At 37.8% G+C, this 27,358-nt stretch overlaps 1 protein-coding gene across 3 annotated transcripts; it reads left to right on the forward strand.

Annotated features, from left to right (window-relative positions):
- The first annotated feature begins 26 nt into the window (after positions 1 to 26).
- TIGD4 (tigger transposable element derived 4) lies at positions 27 to 11,297 on the forward strand. Of its 3 annotated transcripts, none has more exons than XM_024757488.1 (3): positions 27 to 43; positions 4,022 to 4,135; positions 6,632 to 11,297. In XM_024757488.1, the coding sequence occupies exon 3, from the start codon at positions 8,226 to 8,228 to the stop codon at positions 9,762 to 9,764; it is 1,539 nt and encodes a 512-aa protein (XP_024613256.1). In that variant the 5' UTR covers positions 27 to 43; positions 4,022 to 4,135; positions 6,632 to 8,225; the 3' UTR covers positions 9,765 to 11,297. The 3 variants fall into 3 exon arrangements, with proteins under 3 accessions (XP_024613256.1, XP_024613254.1, XP_024613255.1); XM_024757486.1 differs by lacking the exon at positions 27 to 43 and having other exon boundaries at positions 3,707 to 4,135; positions 6,632 to 7,519; positions 7,685 to 11,297; XM_024757487.1 differs by lacking the exon at positions 27 to 43 and having other exon boundaries at positions 3,707 to 4,135; positions 6,632 to 6,770; positions 7,429 to 11,297.
- Positions 11,298 to 27,358: the final 16,061 nt, after the last annotated feature.

A 27,358-nucleotide genomic window follows, 5' to 3' on the forward strand; every position in this document is an offset into this window, starting at 1 on the left:
CACACACCCCAGCCTCAAGTATTAGGCGTCCCCCCAACAGACGGTGAGCCGGTGGCGGGAGGGTGGAGGTGGACGTAGCTCACCGCCTCGCAATCACAGGAGAGCCAGGCTTCTTTCTCAGCTGCCAGAGAGCACGTAGAAGGTTATTTCAGCCCCGTGGGAGGTGGGAGGGTGGAGGGAATGCGGGGTTTAGGGAGCAGACGGGATGCGGGCGCCTCACTCTCTTTCCCCAGTGCCTCTGGCCACGTCACTCACGCCCACCCCCTTCAGGAAGACCAGACCTCCTCGCCCGGCACCCCTGAGTTCTTATTATTTGCTCTATCTTTGTGATCACCTTCTGCTCTGCTCGCTCGCAGACAGTGGGTCCATGATACTGTTCTTTCCTGTTACTGTTTATCCAGAGGACTGATTTCTGCTTTCTTTGCTCGCCCCGTTACTTAAGTAGATCACTGCCCTGTCTACAGAAACCGACGAACAGTCCTTCTCTCAGATCCCTTTGTAGTTTCCTAAGTGGAGGCCCCAATCTGTACTTCGGATATTCTCGCTGTCCCCAGCACTGTATGGCTCTACAGTGGTGCTAGACAAGCCTGAAGCGCAGTTACATGCAGTACATACCGGTGATCCAGCCGAGCGCATCTCCCTTCAAGGTTCCGGACTCCGCTTTTACTTTGACAGCCTTGGGTGCTCATTTTCACCACCATTTCACTTGCAGGAATGCCAAAGGCAACAGTGCACTCCGTGGGACCTACCCCTCTTTAGACCATAATTCTCACCTGCCTTGTCACATTAGTTGACAAGACATTTTTAATGACTAAGTGCCCGAAGGCACCAAATTTGTAGGGAGTTTCAGCGTAGTGAACTGTACATCCCTGTACAGATAATCTTTCCCATATCTGTGACGAGTAGATACCCGTGAGTAGATACCCGTGACACCAGTAAATAACAATATTTATTGTCTGAAATCTCCAGGACACCTTCTCTGACAAAAACCGTAATGGAATCCCAAAACATAAATCTGTGGTTAAAGGGCCCTTATCTTAAATGGGTGAATATATATGCCGATTCATTTAACTTAAGTTCTACAGTTTACTGTGGATTTTCCTGTTCAAAGCCATCCTGTTAGGCTTCTCAATTATAAGAAAAGGATTCCAATCTAGGATAATTACTGCTCTTATTATATAGGAACAGAATGGAACTTAGTAGTAGATGGAAAACAGTGAAAGTCTATGCACTTTCTTTGGGAAAAAGGAAGTAGTAGCCATTATTCTTGGGTTTGGGGAAAATTTTTCATACTAACTCAAGACTATTTTAAACCTAACCTTGCTTAGATGGAGACCTTTTTTCATCTCTCTCTCTCTCTCTCTCTCTCTCTCTCTCTCTCTATCTCTATCTCTATCTCTATCTCTATCTCTATCTCTATCTCCCCCTCTCCCTACAGCTTGGGGACTTCTGCCTGCCCATTCTCCTTAGGAAGAACAGAAGATTACTACTTTTCTTTTAATTGCCATTGTGTTTGGAGAAGTAAGACAAAAAGGGAATAGCTGCCTGTCACATATGCTTATGACATGGGGCTTATCTACTCATTTACCTTTGCGCTGCTATTGGCTATTATTCAGCTTTAGAAAAATCAGGTACCATTTATTCACTTGGCTTGTGGGAAACTGTGGCAGCCTATCTTTTATTTATTGACCGGGAAGGAAAGGAGGCAACGGGTTAAAGGATATTGTTACTTTTCCTTTCTGAGTGAATTAAATATGCATGCAACCTTTTCTCTTTGCTTTAGATGTTGAATATTGTATTCTGCTTATCAGTATTTCCTTGGAAGAAGAAGGTGCTATTTTTCTTTTCTAGGGGAATTCTGGTAGTGTCACAGTAATTTTATCACTGTTTATTGACAGCTTCCTTTTCATGAAGAGATATTTAGTTACTGATTGCACAGTGTAATTCTCTGGAAATAAACCCTTTATTAGAGGGTACTGATTAATGGAACATTTAAACAAGCCCATGAATAGTCAAATGAGTAGAACATCAGAGTAGAAATTGTTTTAACTAAAAGAAAAAAACCTATTCATAATTCCATTTTCTGGAGTTAACATTCAACATTTTGGTCAGTACCTTTTTTTTCTGTGAGTATTTTTTTCTTCATTTATTTAACAGATCGTTATTAAGAACCTACTGTTTCCTGGGCACTAAGCACTGTAGGGATAGCCATGAGCCTTTGCCCTCATGTAACTTTCAGTGTATGTTGTATTTGTTGGCATACAGTTTTGTATTTTGCTTTTTCCACTTAATATATTATGGAATTTCCATCATATCATTAAATATTCTCCTTCAGTGACTCAATAGTATTTTAGCATATAGATATTCCTTAAGTTAGTTATCTAATCCTTTTTGTTACACATTTGGATTTTTTTTAGTTTTGTCTATAATTATAAAACAACAATATGAGGAACAGTCTTGTGTGGTTGAATTCTTAGATGACTTCCAATGACGTTCACCTTGTATAATTCCCTCCTCTGTGAACATGATAGGATATCATTCCTATGATTATATTATATTGCATACAAAAGGAATCTTGCAGATGTAATTTAGGTTATTAATCAGTTGACTTTGAGTTACTCAAAAGGAAGATAATCTGAGTGGTCCTAAACTGACTACGTGAGCCTTATATTTTATTTTATTTTATTGAAGTATAGTTGATTTACAATATTATATTAGTTTCATATGTACAACGTAGTGATTCAATATTTCTATAGATTACACTCCATTTAAAGTTATTACAAAATAATAGCTACATTTCCCTATGCTGTACAATATATCATTGTTGATTATTTATTTTATAAATAGTAGTTTGTATCTCTTAATCCCATACCCCTATCTTGCCCCTCCTCCTTTCCCTCTTCTCAGTGGTAGTCACTAGTTTGTTTTCTATATCTGTGAGTCTGTTTCTGTTTTGTTATATACATTCCCTTGTATATTTTGGATTCCACATAAAAGTGATATCATAGATTATTTGTCTTTCTCTGTCTGACTTATTTCACAAAGCATAATACCCTCTAGGTCCATCCACATTATTGCAAATGGCAGGGTTTCATTCTTTTTTAGGGCTGAGTAATATTCCATTGTATATTTATACCACATCTTTATCCATTCACCTGTTGATGGACACTTAGGTTGCTTCCGTATCCTGGCTATTGTAAATAATGCTGCTAACAACATTGGGGTGTGTGTATCTTTTCATATGAATGTTTTTGTTTTCTTCAGATATATATCCAGCACTGGAATTGCTGGGTCATATGATAGCTCTGTTTCTAGTTTTCTGAGGAACCTCAATACTGTTTTCCACATTGGTTGCATCAATTTACATTCCCACCAACAGTGTACAAAGGTTCCCTTTTATCCACATCCTCGCCAACATTTTTTATTATTTTTGATGATAGCCATTCTGACAGGTGTGATGTGGTATCTCATTGTGGTTTTAATTTGCATTTCCCTGAGTATTAGTGATGTTGAGCATCTTTTCATGTGCCTGTTGGCCATCTGTGTATCTTCTTTGGAAAAATGTCTAATTAGATCTTCTGCCTATTTCTAATTGGGTTGTTTGTTTTTTGATATTGAGTTAATGGGCTGTTTATATATTTTGGATATTAACCCCTTCTTGGTCACATCATTTGCAAATATTTCCTCCCATTCAGTAAGTTGTCTTTTCATTCTGTGTATGGTTTCCTTTGCTGTCCAAAAGCTTTTAAGTTTAATTAGGTTACATGAAACTTTTAAAAGCAGAGCGTTTTCTCCTGCTGGTGGCAGCAGAGGAAATTAGAGAGGTTTGAAGCATGAAAGAGATTTGATGTGAGGAAGGTTCTCTGTTGCTGAAATAAAGAGGTCCACAGGCAAGTACCTGAGGGAGGCTTCCAAGAGCTGAGAGCAGTCTCTGCTCACAGCCAACAAAAAACCCAGGGACCTCAGCCCTGCAACCACAGAAGTTGAATTCTGCAAATAACCTGAATGAATTTGGAAACAGATTCTCCTCCAGCCTCTAGATAAGAGCCCAGTCTGACTGACATCTTGATTTCTGCCCTGTAAGACCCGAAGCAGCGGACTTAGTTAAGCCCACCTGGACTTCTGGCTACAGACTGTAAGATAATAAATGGGTGTTGTTTTAAGCCATTAAATATGTGTTAATTTGTTACACAGCAATAGAAAATAAATATATTTTGTAAGCTAGATTATTTTTACATCTACAATTTTGGGGGGAGGGGATAAAATCCTCAGTATGGACTTGCTGGATAAAACCTATGCACATTTTTAAGGTTGTTATTTATTTATTTATTTTTATTTATTTATTTTTGGCTGCATTGGGTCTTCGTTGCTGTGCGTGGGCTTTCTCTAGTTGTGGCGAGCAGAGGCTACTCTTCGTTGCAGTGTAGGGGCTTATCATTGCAGTGGCTTCTCTTGTTGTGGAGCACGGGCTCTAGGCACACAGACTTCAGTAGTTGGGGCTCACAGGCTCTAGAGCGCAGGCTCAATAGTTGTGGCGCACGGGCTTAGTTGCTCCGCAGAATGCGGGATCTTCCCAGACCGGGGCTCGAACCCGTGTCCCCTGCGTTGGCAGGCAGATTCTTAACCACTGCGCCCCCAGGGAAGCCCCTTTTTTAAGGTTTTTGTACTGTATTGCTAATTTGCCCTCCATAAGCTTTGTACCAATTTATTTAACATAGGTTCCTAGCAACCTATGTTACTGCATCCTGGCAAACACTAGATACTGCTGTTCTGGTAAATAAAAGGAAAAACAAAAAGGTATCTCCTGTTTTGAAGGAAGATTTACATTTCTCTTATTACTGACCATTGTTTTCTTCATTTGGAATTCAGTTGGTAAGTCTTTTTTAGTGAATTGCCTGTTCTTAGTCGTTAGTTAGCTTTACTGTTGACATAGAGAAGGTTGTTCCTAACATGTAGGAACTACATGTTCCTAACGTGTAGTACTATTCCTAAAACATGTAATATTTTCAAGGAGTAGAATGATTAATTGAGAGAATGATTAATTAATTGATAGAATGAATATTCTAAGAAATATTAGCTGCTGCCATCACTCCCTGCAAAAAGATGTCCGAGCCATTGTACTGTGGGAGAATGGAAAATGTCAGCTTCATTAATCAGGCAGTATTGGTGCCTTATTCTTTGCTGGGGAAAAAGTTTAGCATGTCTGGTTTGTCATTAGAAGTGTGGTTGTTTCAGGAATAAAGATATATTGCATCTTACCATGGAAAATTGTAGATTTGACTACTGTTCAGGAAGGAAAAATATACTGTTAACTTCAGAAAAAAACTATCTTCCTAAATAAACATATCACTATTTTCAATTTGATCAAGATAATCAGTAATCTCTGATGTGTATATTACATTGCTTTATTTGGGATGGGGTAAGGGAGAAAATTCAAGTCACTTTTCTGTAATCCTTGTTATTTGAGATGATAGGGTTTATTTCTGACAAATGAAATAAGGCAGAAGGGAAAAAGGAAGGAAAGAAGAAAAGAGGAAGAAAGGAAAGAACAGAAAGAAGAAAGAGATTCCCTCTTTCTTTTGGAGAGTAGTTTTGCTTGATTTTTCTTAAGAAATTGGTTCTTGCTACCTAAATTTCTGAAGATTGGTATCTTCCTAATGAGAGCAAGATATTTTTAATTTTTTATTTTGAAATAATGGTAGATTTATAGGAAATTGCAGAAAAATATACAGGGAGGTCCCATATATGAGTAAGATTTTTTTTTTTTTTAGTTGAATGGTCAAATCTTATTTACTTAGAAAGGTCAGACCACCCTAACAGTTGGATATGGAATGTGGTTGCTATTTGTGTCCACAGAATTCATAATGGCTGTTCTCCTATGGAGGCCTGATATTGCTTCTTGGGGTGGGGGGTAGGTTTGGATAGGCATTGGAAATGCTGAGTTGGCTTGGTGCTGGGGGCATAGAATGTGCCCCTGTTAGAGGAGCCACACCATGTAATTCAAGGACACTAATATAGTGAAAAGAATGTAGACTTGACATTAGAAAGCCTGGATTCTGGACTGCATTCAACCACATTATAACTGTATGAGCTTTGAATCCACTTTTACCTCCCTCCCGCATTGTTTGGAATACAGGAAATCAAGCAGTTTAGAAACTAACACTCTAGGCTCTCATAATTATTTTTAAGACCTTTTTTTTTTGCAATAACAGCAACAACGAAAACTCCTTTACTGGTTGTATTTCCTATAATAAAAATCACTTCTTTGATTTTGATGACAAAGGCAGAGGAATTTTAACAAAGTTTTGTACAAAAAAAAAAAATGCATGTGTCATCTTGAAACCTCGGAGGACAGAGAAAAATTAGAGGAATGGAGTGCCCACACTCTCACAGAGAAGTAACACAGGTTCATCAAATTAGCTTGTTTCCTTGGCCTGCGGGAGACCCAAAGACTCTGGTTTCCGGTAGGGGAGATGATACCTGGGAAGGTAGAGGCGAGCCCACCTGGGGCCCTGTGACTGTTCTCACAGTACTGTTTGGCTTAAGAAGAGCTCTGCTTTCAGTATATGTTTTAGGTGGGATTCTTGCTTCTATTCGAAGTACGATTTCATTAAATCTCTGAATTTTATAGATTGACACAGATGAAAGGAACATCAGAGAGAAGACAATGATGCTGAGATCATCAAACATTTATTGAACACTCTGTAAGGTGCAAAATACTATGCTAAGTGCTTTACACCATCTCACTGCATGTTCAATTACCCCACGAGGTACGTGCTGTAGTTACCCTTATTTTACAAATAAGGGTGCCAAGGCTTCAGATGGTTAAATAAACTACCCAGGATCACATTCAGTACTAAATGTCAGAGTCACTTGTCAGTTCGGGTGTGTCTGGCACCAAAGCCCATCTCCTTACACTATGATAAGCCCTTTATTTTACAGATAAAGAAGTGGAAGTCCTGAGAGGTTAAGACCATGGTCACTCTCATTCTAACTCTTCGTCTAGGTCTTTTTCTGCATCATATCTTCTCAGTAATTTGTTTATTCCTATGCATTTTGTCAAGTATTTTTGGCCTTTGTGCATCCAGCTAATGTGTCAAATTGATTTAAAGTTACTAGATTTTTAAGCATTTAGATAGAACAAGATTTCGATTTTTAAAATTTGTAATGGAATCCCTTGGTTTGATTTTTAGTGAAGCATTTTGTACCAGACTCCTATAAAAGAGACACTGTCTCCCATGTGCTATTAAAAGTTGGACCTTGTGACCACTGTCTGACTGTGTTTTTCTTTTAGAGAAGTCAGAGGGGGCAGTGTGTGACTTCATGGAAAAAATAGCCACCAAAGATCTATCCAGCAGCATTTTTAGTTCTTTAATTTTGGTAAGCTCACACTTTCAAAACAGATTAAATTTGTCTGATTTATTTCAGAAGTATATATTACAAAGCATTCAAAGGCAAGTGAGAATTCAGAGTCTCAGAGCAGAGCTAGAGAGCTTTTCACAGAGCCACCATTTAGGAGGTAAGCATTTCTCCTGGAAGCTTTAGTTATTGTATTTTTAGAAATATGTTCCCATTCTTTTCATTATTATCAAAAGCATAACTAATTAGTATAAATATCTTTTGATATTCAGTTGACATATCATTGTTAAAATTGTTGTTTTTTTTTTTTTTTTAATATTTCAAGAGATGGAGGATATCGTCAAGTCCTAGAAGGGTTCTACCATTTTCTTCTCCATCCTAAAAAGACTTGGAAATTAATGGGTAACATTTTGCATGAAATTACTGAATGCTTTTCTTCTTATCTCTGAGGCCTTCTGTGGAGAATTAAGAGGAGGTTGAATGCACGCATGGATAAAATGGATCATCTTAAAGGATTGACGTTCCAAAAATACATCAGCAGGACTGGACAGGTTTGACATAATGAGATTTCTATTTTAGCTTGACTTCTGGAACTCCGAATAAACTATAAACTGAGCTACACAAGGTCCTGGGGAGGAAGTTTCTCTTCTAAAATATTCTAGCTGCAGATAACATTTTTCTTATTCAGATCCTTTGAGGAAATTATTTACTCATTCATTTTCTGAGGAATACGACTATTAGACACTTACGACTTTTAATACATGAAGTGGAATAGAAAGCAGCAACTTGTATCATACTGGAAAATAAATTTTCATCAAGAAACAGACCCAGAAAGAGAAGACATCTCTACATAAGCACAGGGTGAGATGGCAGAGGCTCCTGTGGATGCCTCAACTCTGCCCGTAACTGTGAAGAAAAAGAAAAGTCTATCCATTGAAGAAAAGATCGACATCATAAATGCAGTAGAAAGTGGTAAGAAAAAAGCAGAGATTGCAGCTGAATATGGAATAAAGAAAAATTCATTGTCTTCTATTATGAAGAATAAAGACAAAGTTCTAGAAGCCTTTGAATCTCTGAGATTTGATCCAAAGAGAAAAAGACTGAGAACTGCTTTTTACACAGATCTGGAAGAGGCACTAATGAGGTGGTATCGAATCGCCCAGTGTCTGAATGTACCAGTTAATGGTCCAATGTTGCGTCTAAAAGCTAATGATTTTGCCCAGAAACTGGGACATAATGATTTTAAGTGCAGCAATGGTTGGCTGGATCGCTTTAAATCCAGGTATGGTTTAGTATTCAGAGCTCAACCTGTAGAAGCTACAGGTGTATCAGTAGACCCTTCAGATGTCTGGCACCAAAACATACTTCCTTATTATTTAAATGATTATCATCCTAAAAATGTTTTTAATGTAAAAGAGACTGGGCTGCTTTATCGAATGTTGCCTACAAATACATTTGCATTTAAAGGGGAAACATGCTCAATTGGCAAGTTATGCAAAGACAGAATAACTCTGGTGGTTGGGACAAACATGGACGGCTCAGAGAAGCTTCCTTTGCTTATCATTGGAAAGAACAGAAATCCACATTGTTTCAAAGGCGTAAAATCATTGCCTGTGTATTATGAAGCTAACAAAATGGCACGGATGACCTCAGTTGTATTTGAACAATGGATGCGGAAGCTTGATGAGAAATTTCAAGCCCAGCAAAGAAGAGTGGTGATTTTTGTTGAATCGTTTCCTGCACATCCAGAGGTAAAAAACCTAAAATCCATTGAGTTAGCGTTCTTTCCGTCATGTTTATCTTCCAAACTTATAGCCATGAAACAAGGTGTTATTAAAAGCCTTAAAATCAAATATCGACATTGTCTCATTAAGAAATTTTTAAGCTCTGTTGAAGGCAGCAAAGAATTTATGTTTTCCCTGCTAGATGCAGTTGATACCTTGCATCTCTGTTGGAGGGCTGTCACCCCAGAGACTATTGTTAAGAGCTACGAAGAGGCAGGATTCAAATCTCAAAAGGGAGAAAGTGACAAGACAAATGCAGAGACGGACACTGGTCTTGATTTGGTTGTCCATGCCCAGGCGGCAGGAGTGGAATTTCCTGAAGGCTTATCCATAGAAGAGTACGCTGGCCTGGATGATGATTTAGAGACATGTGAAGCAGCACCAAGTGATGGTGCTGTGTGGACCAAAGAAAGTAAATCAGATGAAACTGGATTTTATACTTCTGACGAAGAGGATGATGGTGGATCTCTGGGAACCGAACTCCCTTTACCATCAAAAAATGTGGCAATAACCGCTTTAGATACTCTGAAAAGTTTTCTTAGAAGTCAAGATATGAATGATGAGCTTCATAATTCTTTAGCAGACCTTGAAATTTTTATTAACTCTTTATCATCTAAGTAATTATTTATTGTATAACATCTGAAGATAATAGCTTTTTGTAATACATTTTACTATTTAAGGTATGTGAAGGGAAAATACTACTTAAACCTAAAAAATGAAAAACTAGTAATCTTTGGTTTAATTGCAAATGTCTTTAGTCTGAAGAGCAAAGTTCCCTAGGTAGATTAAATAATAAGTAAGTAAATGAAAAATATGAATTTCAATTTAGTAAGGTTTTGGGGAGCAGAAAATGAATTTCAGAGGCCTTGTACCTGAAACATACAGCATATATGTCAAAAATAAAAAGAACTCTCCAGCTGTTTGATTCATACAGGTTGAACTGGTGATTGCTATTTTCTGTTTTTTATGAAGTTCAGGTCATGTTCTAGGATATTTTAATTTATCTACCTCATCTAAGAAACAAAATATCTATCTATTGGTTAGATATTTAGTTTTATAAACATACATTCTAACTAGACTTAAATATCAAGTGTTAATTTTAAATTATTTTTCTCATAACTAGCTAATCGTCCTAATAAAAACTATGAAAAATTACTGAAAATAAAATCTGACCCAATTATATACCGATATGATTAAAAATGTGTCTAACTTTCAAGTTATTTCTATATAAGATCAAATAAAAGACTATGACCTTATCAGATTTTTTTTAATCATCTATAACCAGAAGGTGATATGGGTTCTTCCTAAATATTTGTATGTATATGTGTGTGTTTAAATAGAAAAGTACATTATTGAAACATGTATTAAACTCTTACGATATTTATATTTTAATAAGATTACTCTTAAAAAGTAAATATGAATATACATATGCAGTTACTAAAAAAGAAAACGTCTTACGTAGTTCTTAGATAGTTTTCCGATTTTAAGAGCTGAAACTTTTAATCTGTAATGTTGAATTTTTTGGATTTTACTGAATTTTATTTTCAGGAAAAACTGATTGTTCTTTCAGCATATTTTGATTTTTTTTTTTTTTTTCAAATCCAGTGGGTAACATTTTGGATTAGCTTTCTGTTTGGGGAAGTTTTGTCTTCAGAATGTTTTAAAATGTTGTATGAAATTATTTATATTCCATCCATAAAATAGTCTTTAACCAACAGAAAAATATAACAATGTGTCAGACTTTACTGTTGTTAAATTTTAAATACTACGTTTATTTAACTTATTACATCTAATGTAGTGTTCCCTTTGAAAAGTATTTTGAAAAAGTATAAAACATTATACAGATGATTTTTATTCTGAATTATCATTAATCTGCCAACACAAGACACATTTGGAAGGAAATATTTATAGAAAGTATTTTTATTTTCCACTGTTGATTTACTTTGCTTTTGAGATTTAGTTACAGTAAGCCTTAAAAATATATTAATATTAAGAAAGTTTCTTTTAGAGTGAAATAGGGATTATTTAAATTTAATTAAAAGCATTTTTATTAATGATTTGATTTAAAATGTTAAAGTGGTGGAATCATGGACTTAAATCATGGACGTTGATCTCTCTTAAGAGCCCCACCTGTAACCAAAGTACTTGGTGTATACTGAGCCCTCAATAAATTTTTTCTCTTTCTTTCTCCACTTCATACCATTTTGATATCAAATATTTTATTTAATCATTCCAGATATTTTATGACATAAGAATTATTATCTCCATTTTTACAGATGAGGAAATTAAAACCTGGAAAGATGACTTGGTTATAATCTCAGGACCAAAACTAAAATGCAGTAGTTCCCCATCACCTTGTCCTGTGTTCTTCTAACTATATACCACAATACTTCTTTTCTATACTCTATACAAGAAAATTCTGTTGTTTTTTTTCCCTTGAGTTTAGGGCCCCGAGGTCAAAGTATTTCAGAAAATACCCTGCCTGGATCTTTGCTGATAGCTGTATTCATTAACATCTCTCCTGAGAACATTGTTGCTAATAAAATACCAGGAACTTTTGATTTGGTAATTCTGTACCACTTTAACACAGAGGTTCCAGTGGAGTTCTAATGAAAATATTTAGAACAACTTTAATATTCCCAAAGTACCTACTCCTTTTTCCTCTGTATGACATCATCCATTTTTTACTTCTGGGGCATAATAAATCTAAAGGTGATAAAATAAGACAAGGCTCCTATAAAGAATAAGCAAAAGATACCTGCAGATTTAAATTCAAAGATAAACTTTTAAGTTGTTGATGATGTGCATGCTTCTGTGTAGTTTACAAGATATATAGATTTAAATCATTCTCAGAACAAAAGTTTTAAAAAGTCACTTTTCCTAAGACAGTCACTACTGCTTGCCTCACTCCTGATTTATCTTCTCTATACACAGTCAATACAAAGTTGGGACTAAATGTCACTTGCCTTTTCAAAGAACTTGATTTGCAATTCACTCATTTTTCAATTAAATGTGGCATTATTTTCATTATTCTTCCTTATAAATTCCTACTGTTTCAACAGTGTTTTTACCTGTTTCTACTTCATCAAGCAACATACCTTGTGTTGAATTTGGGACATGGTTTCACTCCACTAGTAAGAGGTTTGGTTCAGGATAAAGTAGGACAATGAGTAAATCAAGGCCTGTGGGTTTCATGTTACATGCCTGGCTTCTTACTTGGACCTAATATCAAATGTTAAACCTCCCTCTTAGTGTATACAAAGCAGTATAATTGGAAGGGGGAGTAAAGTAGGAGAGGAAGAGTCGAAGGAGAGCTTGCCATGCAAACATGTCAGATGTCAAGAGAAGCCCTCTCAATCACTGGCCCAGCAGGGGCATGGTAGAGACAGGCAGATAGAGGTTTGCCTCTAGGAAAGATGACACCACACATCTGCCCAGAGGTTCAGAGTCCAGTGGTGGGCTGGATCTTTGGGGGCACTAAAAGCTACTTGGGCTGAGGACAGAGTGGTATAAGGCAGCCAGACAGCTACCCTAGCTGCTGAGAGAAGATCCCATGAGAGAAAGGCCTAGGTTAGGGGCCGCGATATGCATACAATTAAGTTCTAAGAAAACATTTCATTCGCTGGAATATATTAAATCTGGCCCTAGTTCTATGCTACCTTGAAAAAGACATTTCATTTCTCTGAATCTCAGTTTCCTCCATCCATAAAATGAGACTGACACTTCATTTGAATTTATTTTGAAGATGAAAGAAAAATTTGCATGTGAATGCCTTTAGCAAACTCTGAAGTGTTCCAGAACTATAGAGAATGACCAGAAAGGTGCCTCTATGTTGCTACTCCCAGATATGCTCAAGTATTAATATTGTGGTCGCTAAACACCACTGACAGTTTTCTCATTGAGATTCTTCTGTGCAGTAAAACAGAAAAGCCAACACTTCTAGAAATACGCAATTCATCTGTAGAAATAAAAAAATTATTTCCTTTTTGAGTGAGGGAATAAGGAGACTTTGAAAGCTTCACTTTTAAAAAACGGATCCTCATGGAAAGCAATTCAATAAAATAAGCACTCATTGTGAAGTAGCCCTTTCGAAGTAGCCCCTTCCATCACCACGCTAGCTGATTTGATTGTACTATTTCCTTGGCCTATGATTAACTTGTGTAGCTGAGGATAACCCCGAGTCGGGGGGAATACTAATATACACACTGCTAGTGTAATCTGCTTGGGTTGCCATAACAAAATACCATTGACTGGGTGGCTTAAACAACAGAAACTTATTTTCTTACCATTCTAGAGGCTGGAAGTCTTGAAATCAGGGTGCCAGCTGGTCAATTTATGGTGAGGGCTCTTGCCTTGGGTTGCAGACAGTTGTCTTCTTACTGATACTCATGTGACCTCTTCTTTGTGCCAGCACAGGGAGAGAGAGCAAGTGCTAGCTCTCTGGTGTCCCTTATAAGAGCACTATCCTGTCGCGAGGACCTCATCTTCATGACCTCATCTAACCCTAATTACTTTCTTAAAGCTCCATCTCCAAGTACCATCACACTGGGGAGTTAGGGCTTCAACATATGAATTCTGAGTCATTCGTTCTGTCCATAACGACTACCTCGTACCGATGAAGGTACAGTTGACCCTTGAAAAACACAGCTTTGAATTGCAAGGGTCCACTTAGATGTGCATTTCTTTCACTAAATACATACTACAGGACCACACTGGCCCCCAGTTGGTTGAATGCATGGATACAGAGAGGAGACTGTAAAGTTATACGCATATTTTCAACTTCCTGGAGGGTCGGTGCCCCTAACCCACAAGTTGTTCAAGGGTTAACTGTTCTCACATATTAATTTAGTTTTCAATTTGCTATAAACTAAAAAGGCATGCATATTTCAGAACTTGTTAATTAGCTGTAGCTATTAGCAAAGACTTTAAAATTTATGAAACTTTAAAAAGAAATGGGAACATATTTCATGTCCTTGAACAAATGGACTCAACTTTGAAATATGTCCGTTTTCTCCAAGTTAATTTCAAACAAAATCCCAATGCAGGTTTGCTGAAAAGTTTGCAAAATAATTCTGATTTTTATCTGGAAGAATAAAAATGTATCAATATCTAAGGAATTCTTGAAAAATAAAAGTAGGTAGTATTTGACCTATAGCAGAAGTGTAAACGGTATAGTGTTGGCAAGGGAATTAATAGCTCAATCAAAGGAATAATGTATGATGTCTAGAAAAAGACAAAGAATTTGCATATGATAAAAATAGTTTTTAATCAGTGGTGAAAAAGATGGATTATTAAGTAACTGGCACTGGGGCAACTGGTTAACAATATAGGATTTTTTAAAGTCATATTCAAAATGAATCCTAGAAGGATTAAACTCTTAAAAGGAAGAAAAGAAGGAAAGAAAGCAAAAAAGGAAGAAAGGAAGGAGAAGAGGAAAGGCAAAAGAAAAAGAGAAAGGAAGAGAGGAAAGAAACTTGCAAACACCAAGAAAAATATAGGTAAATGTATATATTTTAATATTACTTCAACAGAGATCTTTTAAAAAGTATGATACTCAAGAAAAGTAGTTGAGTATTAAGATACTAAGAAAGTATGAAAATATTTTCAACATCACTAGAAATCAAAGAAATGCAAGCAAAAATGGGATATCTTTTGGGAGAGGGCGTAGCACATTAGAAAATGTTATAAAGAAGGATAATACCAAATGTAGACAAGAGCACAGAAAAATGGGTGCACTGTCGTTGGAAATATAATTTGGTACACTCTGTTAAAATTACAGCTGACATGTATTAAATGCTTACTAATTACCCAACTGTTCTAAGTGTTTTGCATATGTTGTCTCACTTAATCCTCAGAATACCTCCAATTATTATCGTTTCCATTTTACCACTGAGAAAATTTAAGTACAGCTACAGCTAATAAATAACAAAACAAGGATTTAAACCCAGAAAACCTGACTTAGAAATATGTTGTACATGATATAAATTCATCCTAACAAAACAAAGATATTAAGAATATTTGTTGCAGTGTATACAGGCCCATAGTTCCTTATCCAAAGCCTTGGGGGCATATATGTTTCAGAATTAAGAATTTCTCAGATTTGAAAAAGATAATAATGCATATACTTCATATTATATAACACCCCCTGGGAATACTATGGCAGCATCCCCAAACAATAATTTTGTGGTGAATCATATTCGCATGAAGTCAGATATGTAAAGATTATAAATAGCTTAGTAGCTTCCTAGTTTTTACTGCCAAATAAGTTCATGTCAGGCCAGCTTTTACCACCACGCAGGTTACAAAAAGATTTTCAGAGCTTTTCATGTTTCAGAATGCAGATAGCAGATTGCAGTCCTATAATAGCTTAAAGCAAAAACAAAAACTATTTGAAGGTTTTTAAGAAAATTGATTACGTATATGTTTACGTTGATGAAACATCAAGGTCTAAACTTTTCTAAAATTTCTTTTACTTGTGTGTATATGCAAATTTCCTTGCTTGAACTGAAGTGGATATTTTCTAAATTCAACTTGCAAATTCTGGAACTAAAATCTTCTGATTCTCCTTTTTGAACATCTTACTGTTACCACAAGGCTAGGAAATTCCTTGCCAAGTGAAACAGAAACTATACATAGGATTACACTGGTGAAAAACTAGACTTGCTGGTTTAAGGTACTATAAATTACACGTTCACCTTCGCTCCTTAGTCCAATACAAGTCCAAAGAAGTCAGCTTCCTTGATAGGAAAACTCTTAGCCAATGTGTCAGGGAGAAAAATCAGAAGAATAGGAGCCCCATTTCACTCCACTTTTACTTATTTTTTTCTGAGTCATCAAATCCCAACATCATGTTTTGCTTTTTAAAGGTGGACTCATATAATCCCTTTATATCCTTCCAATAGTACCTATTAAATATAGGCAGGTTGTTGATATGATTAAATATTTGCTCAATTGGGGAACTCAATGACGTTACAGATAGTCTTGTTTCCTGTATTAGGAATAAAGACCACGTTTTGTTTTGTTTTGTTTTCCCCTAACTTCCTCTTTTTATGCCACTAAACTCTCCTGCTGTTAATGCAAAGTCAGAACCGCATTGCTGGCTGGTGCCGCACGTTATTTTCTATATCGCAAAATAGATAACTCAGCACGGAGATAAGAGTCATTTTCATGTTATTACCTGCCCCACTGAGCACAACTGCTCCCATAAAAAGATCCAAAATTGCATCTCTCAACACTTGGAGTGGTTTGCAGAGAGATATTTGCCCCACCCCTACACTCTAAATATGTATGAGAATTTCATACTGTTTGTTGCAATGAACAGTTAATTCCCAAGTAAAATTAAACCAAACAAATTAGTTACCAAAAAAGTAAGAAAGAAAATAAAGCAAATAACACCAAAAAACTCAGACACTGCAACCATTTTAATTGTTGTAAAGTCACCCAGCAATAAACTTGGTAAAAGAAGACTCATATACAATATCACAAGAGAATAATCATTAATTTGACATACTCTAATTTTTAATTTAAAAATATGGGAAAGTATATACAATACAAATATCTACCAATTTACATAATATGATGTTTGCTTCAGATTACCATATATATCCTTTATTTTCTTAATTTATTCCTCAATATTTTATAGTTTGGTTGCAACTGTGAATGGAATAGTTTTTTAATTTTTAATTTTCTGATTATTACTAGTATAGAGAATAGTGAATGATTTTTGACTATTTTATATCTAGTCACATCATCAAAGTTTCTTACTAATTCAAGTATGGTTTTTAGTCAGATCATTTCATTATTTAAAATTGGGATCACTTAATCTCTGTGTTTTTTTAATTTATACTAATTATTTTATTTTTCTTGTCGCTACTTCAAGGCCGTGAAATAGTCCTCTGGATTTTCTTCTAGTAGCTTACAAGCTTTGTTTTCATATTTGGATTTATCCTTTGTGTGGTAGAGGCAAGGATCTAATCCTGTTTTCCTAAAGGGAAAGTTATCACCCTATCTGACTAGTTTACTCTTTTGTAATGTCTTTTCTATTTATAACAAGTTCCTGCACCTGCACTGAGAGGTCATGCTGAAGAGTTTAAATCCCACAATATCTGAGTAATTTCTAAAGTGAAATTAAATTTTAAACCAGAAGACAATATTTAAGTGGAAAGATTGTTGTTTTTCTGCGGCTAAATGGAAATGGGGGCTCGTGGACAAGTAAAGTTTAATTTTTTTTTTTTTAATTTTTGTCTGCGTTGGGTCTTCGTTGCAGCACGCAGGCTTTCTCTAGTTGTGGTGATCGGGGGCTACTCTTCATTGCAGTGTGTGGGCTTCTCATTGCGTTGGCTTCTCTTGTCACAGGCTCTAGAGCGCAGGCTCAGTAGTTGTGGCGCATTGCATTCCTGAATTGTAGTTGTACAGTTAAAGTCTACAAAAAGGCTAATAACCTATTACAACATCCACTTAGGCTGTGGAATTTCAACTTTATCTTTTCTCTTTCCCTACATTTGATCATTATCTGCCATATTCAGTTATTCTGTTAGAGAAATAATACAAAATCCTAGGAAGTCCAGATTGATATTGCCTAATTGAGTTTGTTGCTCAGAGAATTTTCCAGATAGACTTGATTCAAGCCTAGTGACTCCAGAAGATTATAGTGAGGAAAAAAAATGGCTGGTTATTCCATAAGAGCCTATCACACTCATCATGCGAGGGACTGTGGGTTGAACGGTGAGAGTGAAAAAAAAGTCCCCGCCGTGATAGAATTGACAGGCTAGTGGCGGAGGCAGACGGTACTCAATAATGACACGAAGAAATAAAAAATTACGACCATGCTGAAATATCTGAAGGAATAGTACCTGCTTCTATAAAACCATATAATATGGGAACCTGACCTAATCTCAAGGTCAGGAAGGAAGTGTCGGGAGCTGAGATCTGAGATTTGACTGATAAATAAGGGTCAACGAGTCGAAGGAGATGAAAAGAGAAGACGTTCTAGGCAAAGGTTCTCGGAGGGAAGGAGACTGAATGGGTTAAAGAACCGGAAGAAAGCATCTCAAGTGATGAAAAGTGGGATGAGGAAGTAGAAGCCAGGCCTGCAGGGACTGGCCTATAGTCAGGACGGGGTAAGCATTCACTCTCTTATTTCCAAAACAAAAATAAAATGGAGGAGGAAAAGGAGAAGTCTTCCCATCTTTGTTTTCCAAAGCCTGACTTGGAACATAAGCAAAGCATTAGAAAGGAGAGTTTGAGAAAAGTGGAGGCTCCTCTCAAGAAGAAAAAGAATTTCCTCCAGGTGTGGGGAGAAAAGAAAGGCCCTGGGAGCCACACAGGAATGAGGAAGATTATAGCCAGGGTCACTGAGATGGACATTGTTTGGAGGTCAAATAACTACCGGAGCTGAGTTGACTCTGCAGATGGCCCAGTGCCCCCTGGGATGGGCAGTGTCCGTTGCCCCTCCCTCCTCATGGCATCCAGGGGAATCCTCCTTCCACAGCAGCCAGTACTTTGTTTGGTGACCACCTTGCAGAGGTGGTTCCAATCTTAGCCCCAAGACCTTGGCAGATCTTGTCCACTTCCCCATGTGAGCAGCCTGCCTTTCAACTGCCCAAGAGAAGGGCAGGTGGACCTTGGATGCCTCTGAGGTGGCAGCGGGGACGAGGAGGAGAAATCTTCCCATTCCTGAAATAAGACCTAAACGGAGCTCATTTAAGATCCCTGTAAACTCTCCCCCCTCCTCCTGACATACTCTCCTAGTGCTGAAACCATTTCTTTTATGTTAAGGTAAATTATAACCTGGAAGGAAAGAATGTGTCTATGGAACAAATAGATAAGGCCACGCTGTAAGACATACATCTTTACAAGACAATAAAATAGATTTGAACAGTCTCATATTAACATTTTTTAAAAATTGAAGTAGTGATTTACAATGTTGTGTTAATTTCTGCTGTACAGCAAAGTGATTCAGTTATACATGTATATACATTTTCAAAATATTCTTTTCCATTATGGTTTATCACAGGATATTGAATATAGTTCCCTGTGCTGTACAGTAGGGCCTTGTTGTTTATCCATCCTATATGTAATAGTTTGCATCTGCTCACCCCAAACTCCCAGTCTGTCCCTCCCCCACCCCACATATTAACATTCTTGATTCCCTTTCTGCCACTTCTCTATAAATATTATGACTATTGTGTGTAATTAGGAACCACAGGTTAACTAATAACCAGGGTTCTCCTAATTCTCTGTTTTGAGGTGTGGTTTATCGGGGGCAGCTTGAATTATGTTAGGCCAGTGCTCTCAAATGGTCTCATTGGGAATGAACATCCTCCTTGGAATAAGACATCCTCAATACTATTGGGAAAAAGAGTAAATAATCCATCTGAAAGCTATGTCTTTTAAGATTCAAGCCTCAAAATGAGGATCTGAAAACACCTGAGGAGGGAAAAATACAACATGGCGAAAGGCAAAATTAATGTTTAAAAACAAATGATTCTCTACTAAATGATTTCCCCCTCCTTTATTTTTTTTCTTATCTAGTATAGTAACAAGATGTGTTGGTCTATATAACAGGCTGGGGCTCAAGAAGGAATAATAAAAGTATATTTTAGGAGATGGAAAGCCCAACAGATAAGGTTCATTCTCTAATTTTTAATTCTTGGCTCTTCTGCAGCTATCCTTAACATAAAAGATAGAATATATATTTTTAGAACTATTCGCCGTTCTCTCCAAATTCTGTTGTCACTTGAATGACCACTGTTCTCAGCTCGAGTATCATTCACTGCTTTGTGATGAGCACATGAGCAGGAGACGGTGTCTTTAAAATTATTCACTGACAATCCGTTCTTCTTCTCACACTACTCCACCTCCCCCTATTTCAAAATGCGAAGCCAGACTTCTAAAAAACTATCTCGAGGTCGGCGGGAAGATGGCGGAAGAGTAAGACGTGGAGATCGCCTTCCACGATCTCACATAATGCCCCTGGTTAGAAGAAGGTTCTTTGGATTTTTAGTTTCTGTAAGAACCTTCTCCACAAATTCGGCAATTTTTTTTTCTTTTTTTTTACTTTCAATAATGTGTGGAATAGATACATCGTACTGATCAGTTCAAAAAACATCCAAGTCTAGGGAAGACCTGGTTCCTAATTAACTGCGCAGAGAATGGTTTCACTGTGTGGAAATCCGTTAAGTACATATAGTGCTTTTCGTGGGGCCTGAGGGAGATGATACATGTTTTTAATCAGGCAAACTAAAAAGCTAACACTTTTTAATGACTTAGCAGCCCACCGCTATGAGGACTCCAGATGTTCAAAGCTCTGGAGAGCAACTCTAGAAATCCTTGTCAAGTTCCATAGGCCCATGGGATCATTGTATAAGCTTAGCCTTTGAATAAATACTATCTGTGCGTTTTTTTTTTTTCTTTTTCATTTTAAGATTTGTTAAGGGTACAAGATTTTTTGGGTTGTTGTTTACTTTAAAAGAACTGAAAAATGCGTTGAAATCTGAGATGTACTTGGAATAAAGGTAATTTAGAAGTGTCTACATCTCTCCTACTAAACTCAGAGTAGTATGGAGGAAGGTAACCTGTGTTTTTAAATCTCTTCTGATTAACAGCCCCTTCTGAGAATTCAAATAAAGCTTTGGATTTTTTTCTCCAGAAAAAGGACGTGCATATAACATTTGTTTAAGATTTCACTATTAGGAAACCCTACTTCATCTTTCCACCGTATATAAAGTATTCAGTATTAAAAGTTATACAAACTGTTAAAAAAGATCTCTCACTCTCTGAGGATATTAAGCTAACATCCCACCTCTCCCTCTTCTTTTTCAAACTCTTCAATGTTACCAATAAATACTTAGAGAAATTGTAAGAGAATTATTTTTCTAAACCTGTATTTGAGTTAAGTAGTTTGGTCTTTTGCTCATTATTTTTAACTTTCTTCTTTGACTGTCACTTTTAAAAGCTTGTTTGTGTACTTTTACAAGGAATTAACTCCCCTTGCCAAATCCAATTAATAAATAGAACTGTGTGAGGGCTTGGCTCTCTAGAATCTGAACACAGAGTCCGAAATTAGCCCCCAGCTGAATCTCCACCACCAGGACTTGGTCATTTTGACATTCAGAGATATTCTCATCTGGTGAAACATCTGAAACACAATGTTTAAAAAGTGAACCCTACAGACCCCAAGCGAACCTCTTCAGAATGACGTATTTTCTGTTTTCAGAGCAAAGAAAATAAAGATTCAATCATAGGATCACTATTAGTTGAGCTATTTCTGAAATGGGAAGAGGACTGTCGCATAGGGGTAAGATATTATTTCGAGAGCTTTCTCTGCCAGTGCATCGCGTTAGGTAGTGAGAGGGGATAAAGAGAAGTGAAAGACCTCATCCCTACCTTGGATTTTGCCATCTGGTTGGGAAGACAGAATAAACACACTGGGTAATAAAAGCCATCGTATGCTAAGTTTCAAATCAGTGTGGTAAAGGAATTCCTAGAGTATAGAGAAAAGCTTGGCATGAGCTGCTCAGGAAGCTTTCCTGCAGGGGGTCCCAGGCTTGGACAGGTGAAGTGCAGGGCGATAAAACCAGGTTGGAAGAATTCAGAGGTTTTTAATTTGATATTTTCTGTGCTGTATATAAGGAAGAAAGAGGGTACATCTACAGTATCTCCAAATGTAGATTGTAGAAGAGTCCATGAAGTCACTTGGGGCTTCGTACATGTTGTAGATAAATCTACAAAACACCACCCTTGAGTGCATAAAGCTCTGAAGAGAAAATGCCCTTGCATCCCATATGTGCATGGAATCTTCACAGGAAACCAAAAATTGATTAAAACAATTCCTGCCCTAGATATGAAAGAAAAAGTTAGAGGGGCCTAAGCTTGGGCTTCTGTAGGACATCTGGGGTAGAGTTGGCTGAAAGATCAAGTAGGGAAAACCCGAGTCCAAAAGAGCGCTGAGGTCAGGGAAATTATTCTGGGAGCTAGAAGTTCATATCAAGTATGTTAAGGAGTGGCTGGAAAGGCATCTGGCTCATGTTACTTCTTCTTCCTGCCCCAGCAGCAGCAAGGGGACTTACAAGGAGCGCGACTCTGCCTGCTTGCAAGGGTGTGAAGAAAGAGCAAATCACCTCCCCACTACACTTGCTATTTGGTTTACTTTCCGGTGATTCAGTTTCTCAGTAACTTTAAACTTAACCAGTTTAAGAATGAAAGGTATTCTAAGTAGTCTATTCAAAATCAGGTCCCACTGCCCACTCCCCAATTCCAAACCATTAGAATTTAAGGCTCCACTTAAACCAGGTTTGTGCTATTAATAAGGTCTTATGTAGGTGAAAACGTCAGTAAGTTAATGATAGAATAGGGGAGCCAATTCTAGATGGAAGTGGTTAGTTTCCTCATAGTCTCACAAACTTCTATTTCTGCCCTTCTATTCTATGACAATAGTAACACTAGCTACCTACATTGGATGCTTACCATGTGCCTGGCACTGTGCTAAGAATTTTATGTTCACTATTTCATAGAACATCCAAATAGCAATAACACTGTGAGGCAGATATTGTCCTGATTTTACACACGGGGAAACCAGTAAATGGTCAAGCTGGAATCCAAGCACATTAGAGGATGACTGTAACCTCATCCCCCTACATCCTCCCTCCTCCTGGAATGCCCTTCCCACTCCACTCTGCCCACCCAAATTGAGTGAAGGCCCAGCTTAAATCCTATGTCCTCTGGTAAATGCTCCTACTGCCTACATTGGCCTTTCAGAACTTGTAAAGCACTTATTTACTGAACTCAGAACAGCACATTGGTAAAACATGGAGGGGTGGTGATTTCATAACCTAATCAGAGTTAAAACGTATCAAGTACTTACCATGTATGAGGAATTGTTCTAAGAATTATGTATGGATTAACCGACTTAACTCTCACGACGAGGCTATGAGGTCAGTGCTATTATTATTTCCACTTTACAGATGGGAAAATTAAGGCAGAGAGAGGTTAAGTAACTGTCCTAAGAGCACAAGCATTAATATGTGTGAACATGTAGAATAGTTTCAGGTGCACGGAGTATGTAAGGGTTATCTATAATTACTATTTCATTCTACTTCCTCTCCAAAAACGTTCTGTCTCCATTCAGTTGATTCAACTTCCCAGGAAAAAAAGAATGCATCTTCAATGAGTCAGATGCTGGATTCATAGTCATTTCATTTCATTCATTTATTGGGCACCCACCATGAGCCAGGACTTGGCCAAACCCAAGCTGTAGAGACTGGGCAGTAGAACCAGAAACTGCATCTCAGGTTTCAGAAGAGCATGAAATAGTAAGAGGTCATTAAAGTTAATCGAGAATGGTGTGTATGCATGTGTGTGAGTGATTACTATAATAAACCTAGCCAGTGTTTAATCCACAGGAAATTGGTCCCCTCACTATTCTCTTATCTAATTTCCACTCACCTTTCAGGTCTCAGCTTAATATTGCTTCCTCTTGGAAGCCCTCCTGATTCCCAAGACCTGTGTTAGGGACTTTTTCCTGTGTGCTCCCACAGTGTTCTATGCTTCCCAGCTTCTTTTCTTCATAGTTTTCTTGTCTAGTTCCTCAGCCAGACCATAAGCTTGGTGAGGAACTAAGCCACACACATCTTTTTCAGCCTTGCATTCTCAGCATTTAACAATATCTAATCCTGGCACGTAGTGGGACCTCAGTAAATAGTTATGTGAGAAAGTGATTCTGTATCTGGACTGAAGAGGTGCAGGGAACTTAGGTCCCCAGTATATTTATAGGAGACGTCCAGAAAGTTGCTCTGCTAGGAATCTCTTATTATCATAAAGCACATGAGGATCACGGGCTCCTAATGTGACTCTGAGACCAGGCCAACACCCAAGGTCGCACTGTTTAAGTGCTTAGAAAATACCTTGATTTCTGATTCCTACAGGCCACAACGGCGAGAGGCCGGCGTACCGCAAAAAAAAAAAAAAAAAAAGAGTTGAAAAGGAGCACTTCTCCCACCTGTGCTCAAATCCCAAAACTGGACTTAAGCCTTCATTACAGACACACACCATCAAGGATAATCTATCCCATGAAGGTCTTTAATAGGCTAGTGGGCAAAGCCCAAGAAGGCAATTTTTTGTTGTTCTGTACCTTAAAAAAAATTTACTGAATATAGTTTACATTTCAATGACTTATTAACCTATTGATTTGGAACACAGAATGATTACAGAAATAGATTTCAGAATATAAAGGTATTTCACCATAAGAAAAGAAAACCTGCCATTTAAAAGTCAGATTTAAAGGCTATATTGGTTAAAATATTACCACATGTACTGTTTTGCTTTACAGTAAGAGAGTTTGCACTTGAGGGAAGGTACACCATGGAGGTCCTTTACACAATCAGCTTCTGAAGTGCATTTATAATATGATTCCATTTTATATTTAAATCCAAAATTTAAAGAGTATAGACTCTTTGCAAATCAAATTACAGCCAGCGGTAGGCACGGTATTCTAGCTGCAGCTCCCACCTGTCCCACCCACCTGAGCGCTCCCCTGGCACCTTGAGATCAGGCAGGAAGAAGGGCTGCAGAGGTGGGAGCCACACCCAGACTGGGCATAGTCATCCTGGCCAGGACATCGGCTCTTCTTTTCCCTGGGCCTTTACTGTAATTGACCAGCACGTGACAACTGACAGTGATGGCAGGGTCCCCGGATCGTCACTCCAGTCACTTTCAAATGCAGAAGACTTCAGTCCTCCTTGAGAAGGAAACCCTCACCCCAGCCTCGTTTAAAGGAAGTGGAACACCTACTCTGTCCAAGGTGTTCCAAGGGGAGTGGCTCATGCCTAATCGTGTTTTATTGTCATTACCTCTTTGGTGTTTGTCTGTGTAACTGCTTCTGTGCTTCTCTCCCTGTATCCTTAGGGAGAAAAGTCAAAACTTTCAGATGCTTTTCTAGGAATTGTTTTTGTCAGCTACTGATAATTAGAAAAGCACTAAATCAAGTTGTCATCTAGTCTTTCCAAATATTTCAAGCTTTTAGAAACCAAAGTCTTATTCATTTTAAATGTTTTTGAATTACAACCAGAGGTTTATTTACCAATCTCCAGTACAAAGTCATATTCTAAGAGACATGTCTGTCACATGGCTGACTTGCTTTCAAATTCTAACTCGTGGTATATGCGTATCTCTGGCTGATTCCCAGTGAAATCTCTTATTCACCTCCATGGAGATACATAGTTTAACTTAATGCATCAAACTGCTTGGGCCTTGCATTCCAGAGACGGAGCTGGCATAGACAGGAGGATGGCAGGAGTCTAAAGAAGATGAAAAACAATTTCTTCTTGGTCTCTCTTGTGCTTCTGCAATTCATACATAAAATACATTATGCCTTTGGAAATGGCCCTTGTTTTCTCCCCCTCCTCCCATCATGTTAGAGTCTAATGTGTCATAGTGTGAGGCAGATATAAGCATCCTTTTGGATTGAGCTGGCCGGTAAATTAACTTATGCTAAACGCTGTCTGCCCGTGACTGTCAACTATGTCATCCTTGTCAGCCTCCTTTTCCTTCCCCCAGACATTTAATTTCACTGTGGGTGACATTTCATTTCATTCTCCATACCACTTCATCTCCGTGCAATGGGTGAAATTTTTCAGTGAACAGTGTACTCACTGACCCTTCTGAAGCTGACAAGGATACTTGTATGCCCCCTACAAGTCCAATAATACAACACTGCTTGGATTCCCTTCCAGTCTCTCTCAAGCTTATCTACACTTCAGAAGCTGAGTTCTTAAAAAGGAGCACTTTGGGCTTCCCTGGTGGCGCAGCGGTTGAGAGTCCGCCTGCCGATGCAGGGGACGCGGGTTCGTGCCCCGGTCTGGGAAGATCCCACATGCCGTGGAGCGGCTGGGCCCGTGAGCCCTGGCCGCTGAGCCTGCCCGTCTAGAGCCTGTGCTCCACGACGGGAGAGGCCACAACAGTGAGAGGCCCACGTACCGCAAAAAAAAAAAAAAAAAAAAAAAAATTGCCCTCTTTAAATTTTGTGAGGTAGAAATCTATTTTTGCTATTATTTCATTAAAAAAATACTAATTTGACATGCAGAAAGTAAAAGGGACATAGCATAAAGGTCAGTTGGTATAGCCTGACAACAAACACAGATGAAATACAATTTTACAAATATATACATAGTGTTTGAGTTGAGAAGAATTGCAATATGAAATTTTGTTTTACAATATTACATTTATATAATTGTTAGCCTGATACACGTTTATCAGCTTGTGGTTATACATTCAATGAGATATCATGAAGTAGAGCGTAAATGTTCAATTTATTCTCATATTTTGCCTTTATCTTTCACTATTAAACTCTGTTTCTCATAGATTTGTTAACAAAAACGGAAGTGACACTCTTCAGGGCATTTCTCTTAATTTGGAATATTCTGTGCAAACTGAAGCAAGTTCACTGACGGCGCTGATGCCACACTCATTCTCTGCTGGGCCCTGAAGAACCCAGGTGCCTATAAGAAACTCCTACTCAGTGATTCCGCTTAGCTGAGAATGGGCAGCTGGAGGCCCCGGGGCCTCAACTCAGGACCCGCAGGGTTTATAGGGAAAGATGCCTTCACCTGTGAAAACTTCCCTTGGACCAGGATATAGGTAAAGGTCAAGTTTGCTTTTAATTGTCAATAATCATGAGATAATTTGCTGCAGTAAGAATAACAAGTTAATCACAAAGAGTAAAAGAATTTCCTGTCTTATAAATGCATAGTCTCCCCCTTTTGTCCATTTCCTGCAATGGGTCACACATTGTAGTGGGTCGAATAATGACCCCCCCAAAATTCATATCCACCCAGAACTTCAGAATGTGGACTTATTTGGAAAGAGGGTCTTTGCAGACGTAATTAGTTAAGGGTCTTGAAATGAAATCAGGCTGGATTTAGGGCAGGCCCTAAATTCAATGACCAGTGTTCTTATAAGAAGAGGAAAGACTGTGCCAGGAACTGACACAGTGCTGTAGGTCAATTACACCTCACCAAACAAACAGACAAAAAGTCATAGAAAAAGAGATCAAATGTGTGGTTACCAGAGGTGGGGGGTGGGGGGAGGGAGAGTTGGATGAAGTCAGTCAGAAGGTGTGAACCTCCAGTTTTAAGGTAAATAAATACTAAGGATGTAATATGCAACATGATAAATATAACTAACACTGCTATATGTTATATGTGAAAGTTAAAAGAATA

This window comes from Neophocaena asiaeorientalis, unplaced genomic scaffold (genome assembly GCF_003031525.2).
Source record: "Neophocaena asiaeorientalis asiaeorientalis breed wild unplaced genomic scaffold, Neophocaena_asiaeorientalis_V1.1 scaffold238, whole genome shotgun sequence".
NCBI classification, from domain to species: domain Eukaryota; kingdom Metazoa; phylum Chordata; class Mammalia; order Artiodactyla; family Phocoenidae; genus Neophocaena; species Neophocaena asiaeorientalis.

What these genes read in the sequence shown, in the direction of transcription:
- TIGD4 (XM_024757488.1), top strand. Translation starts at nt 8,226, where the DNA reads ATGGCAGAGGCTCCTGTGGATGCCTCAACTCTGCCCGTAACTGTGAAG.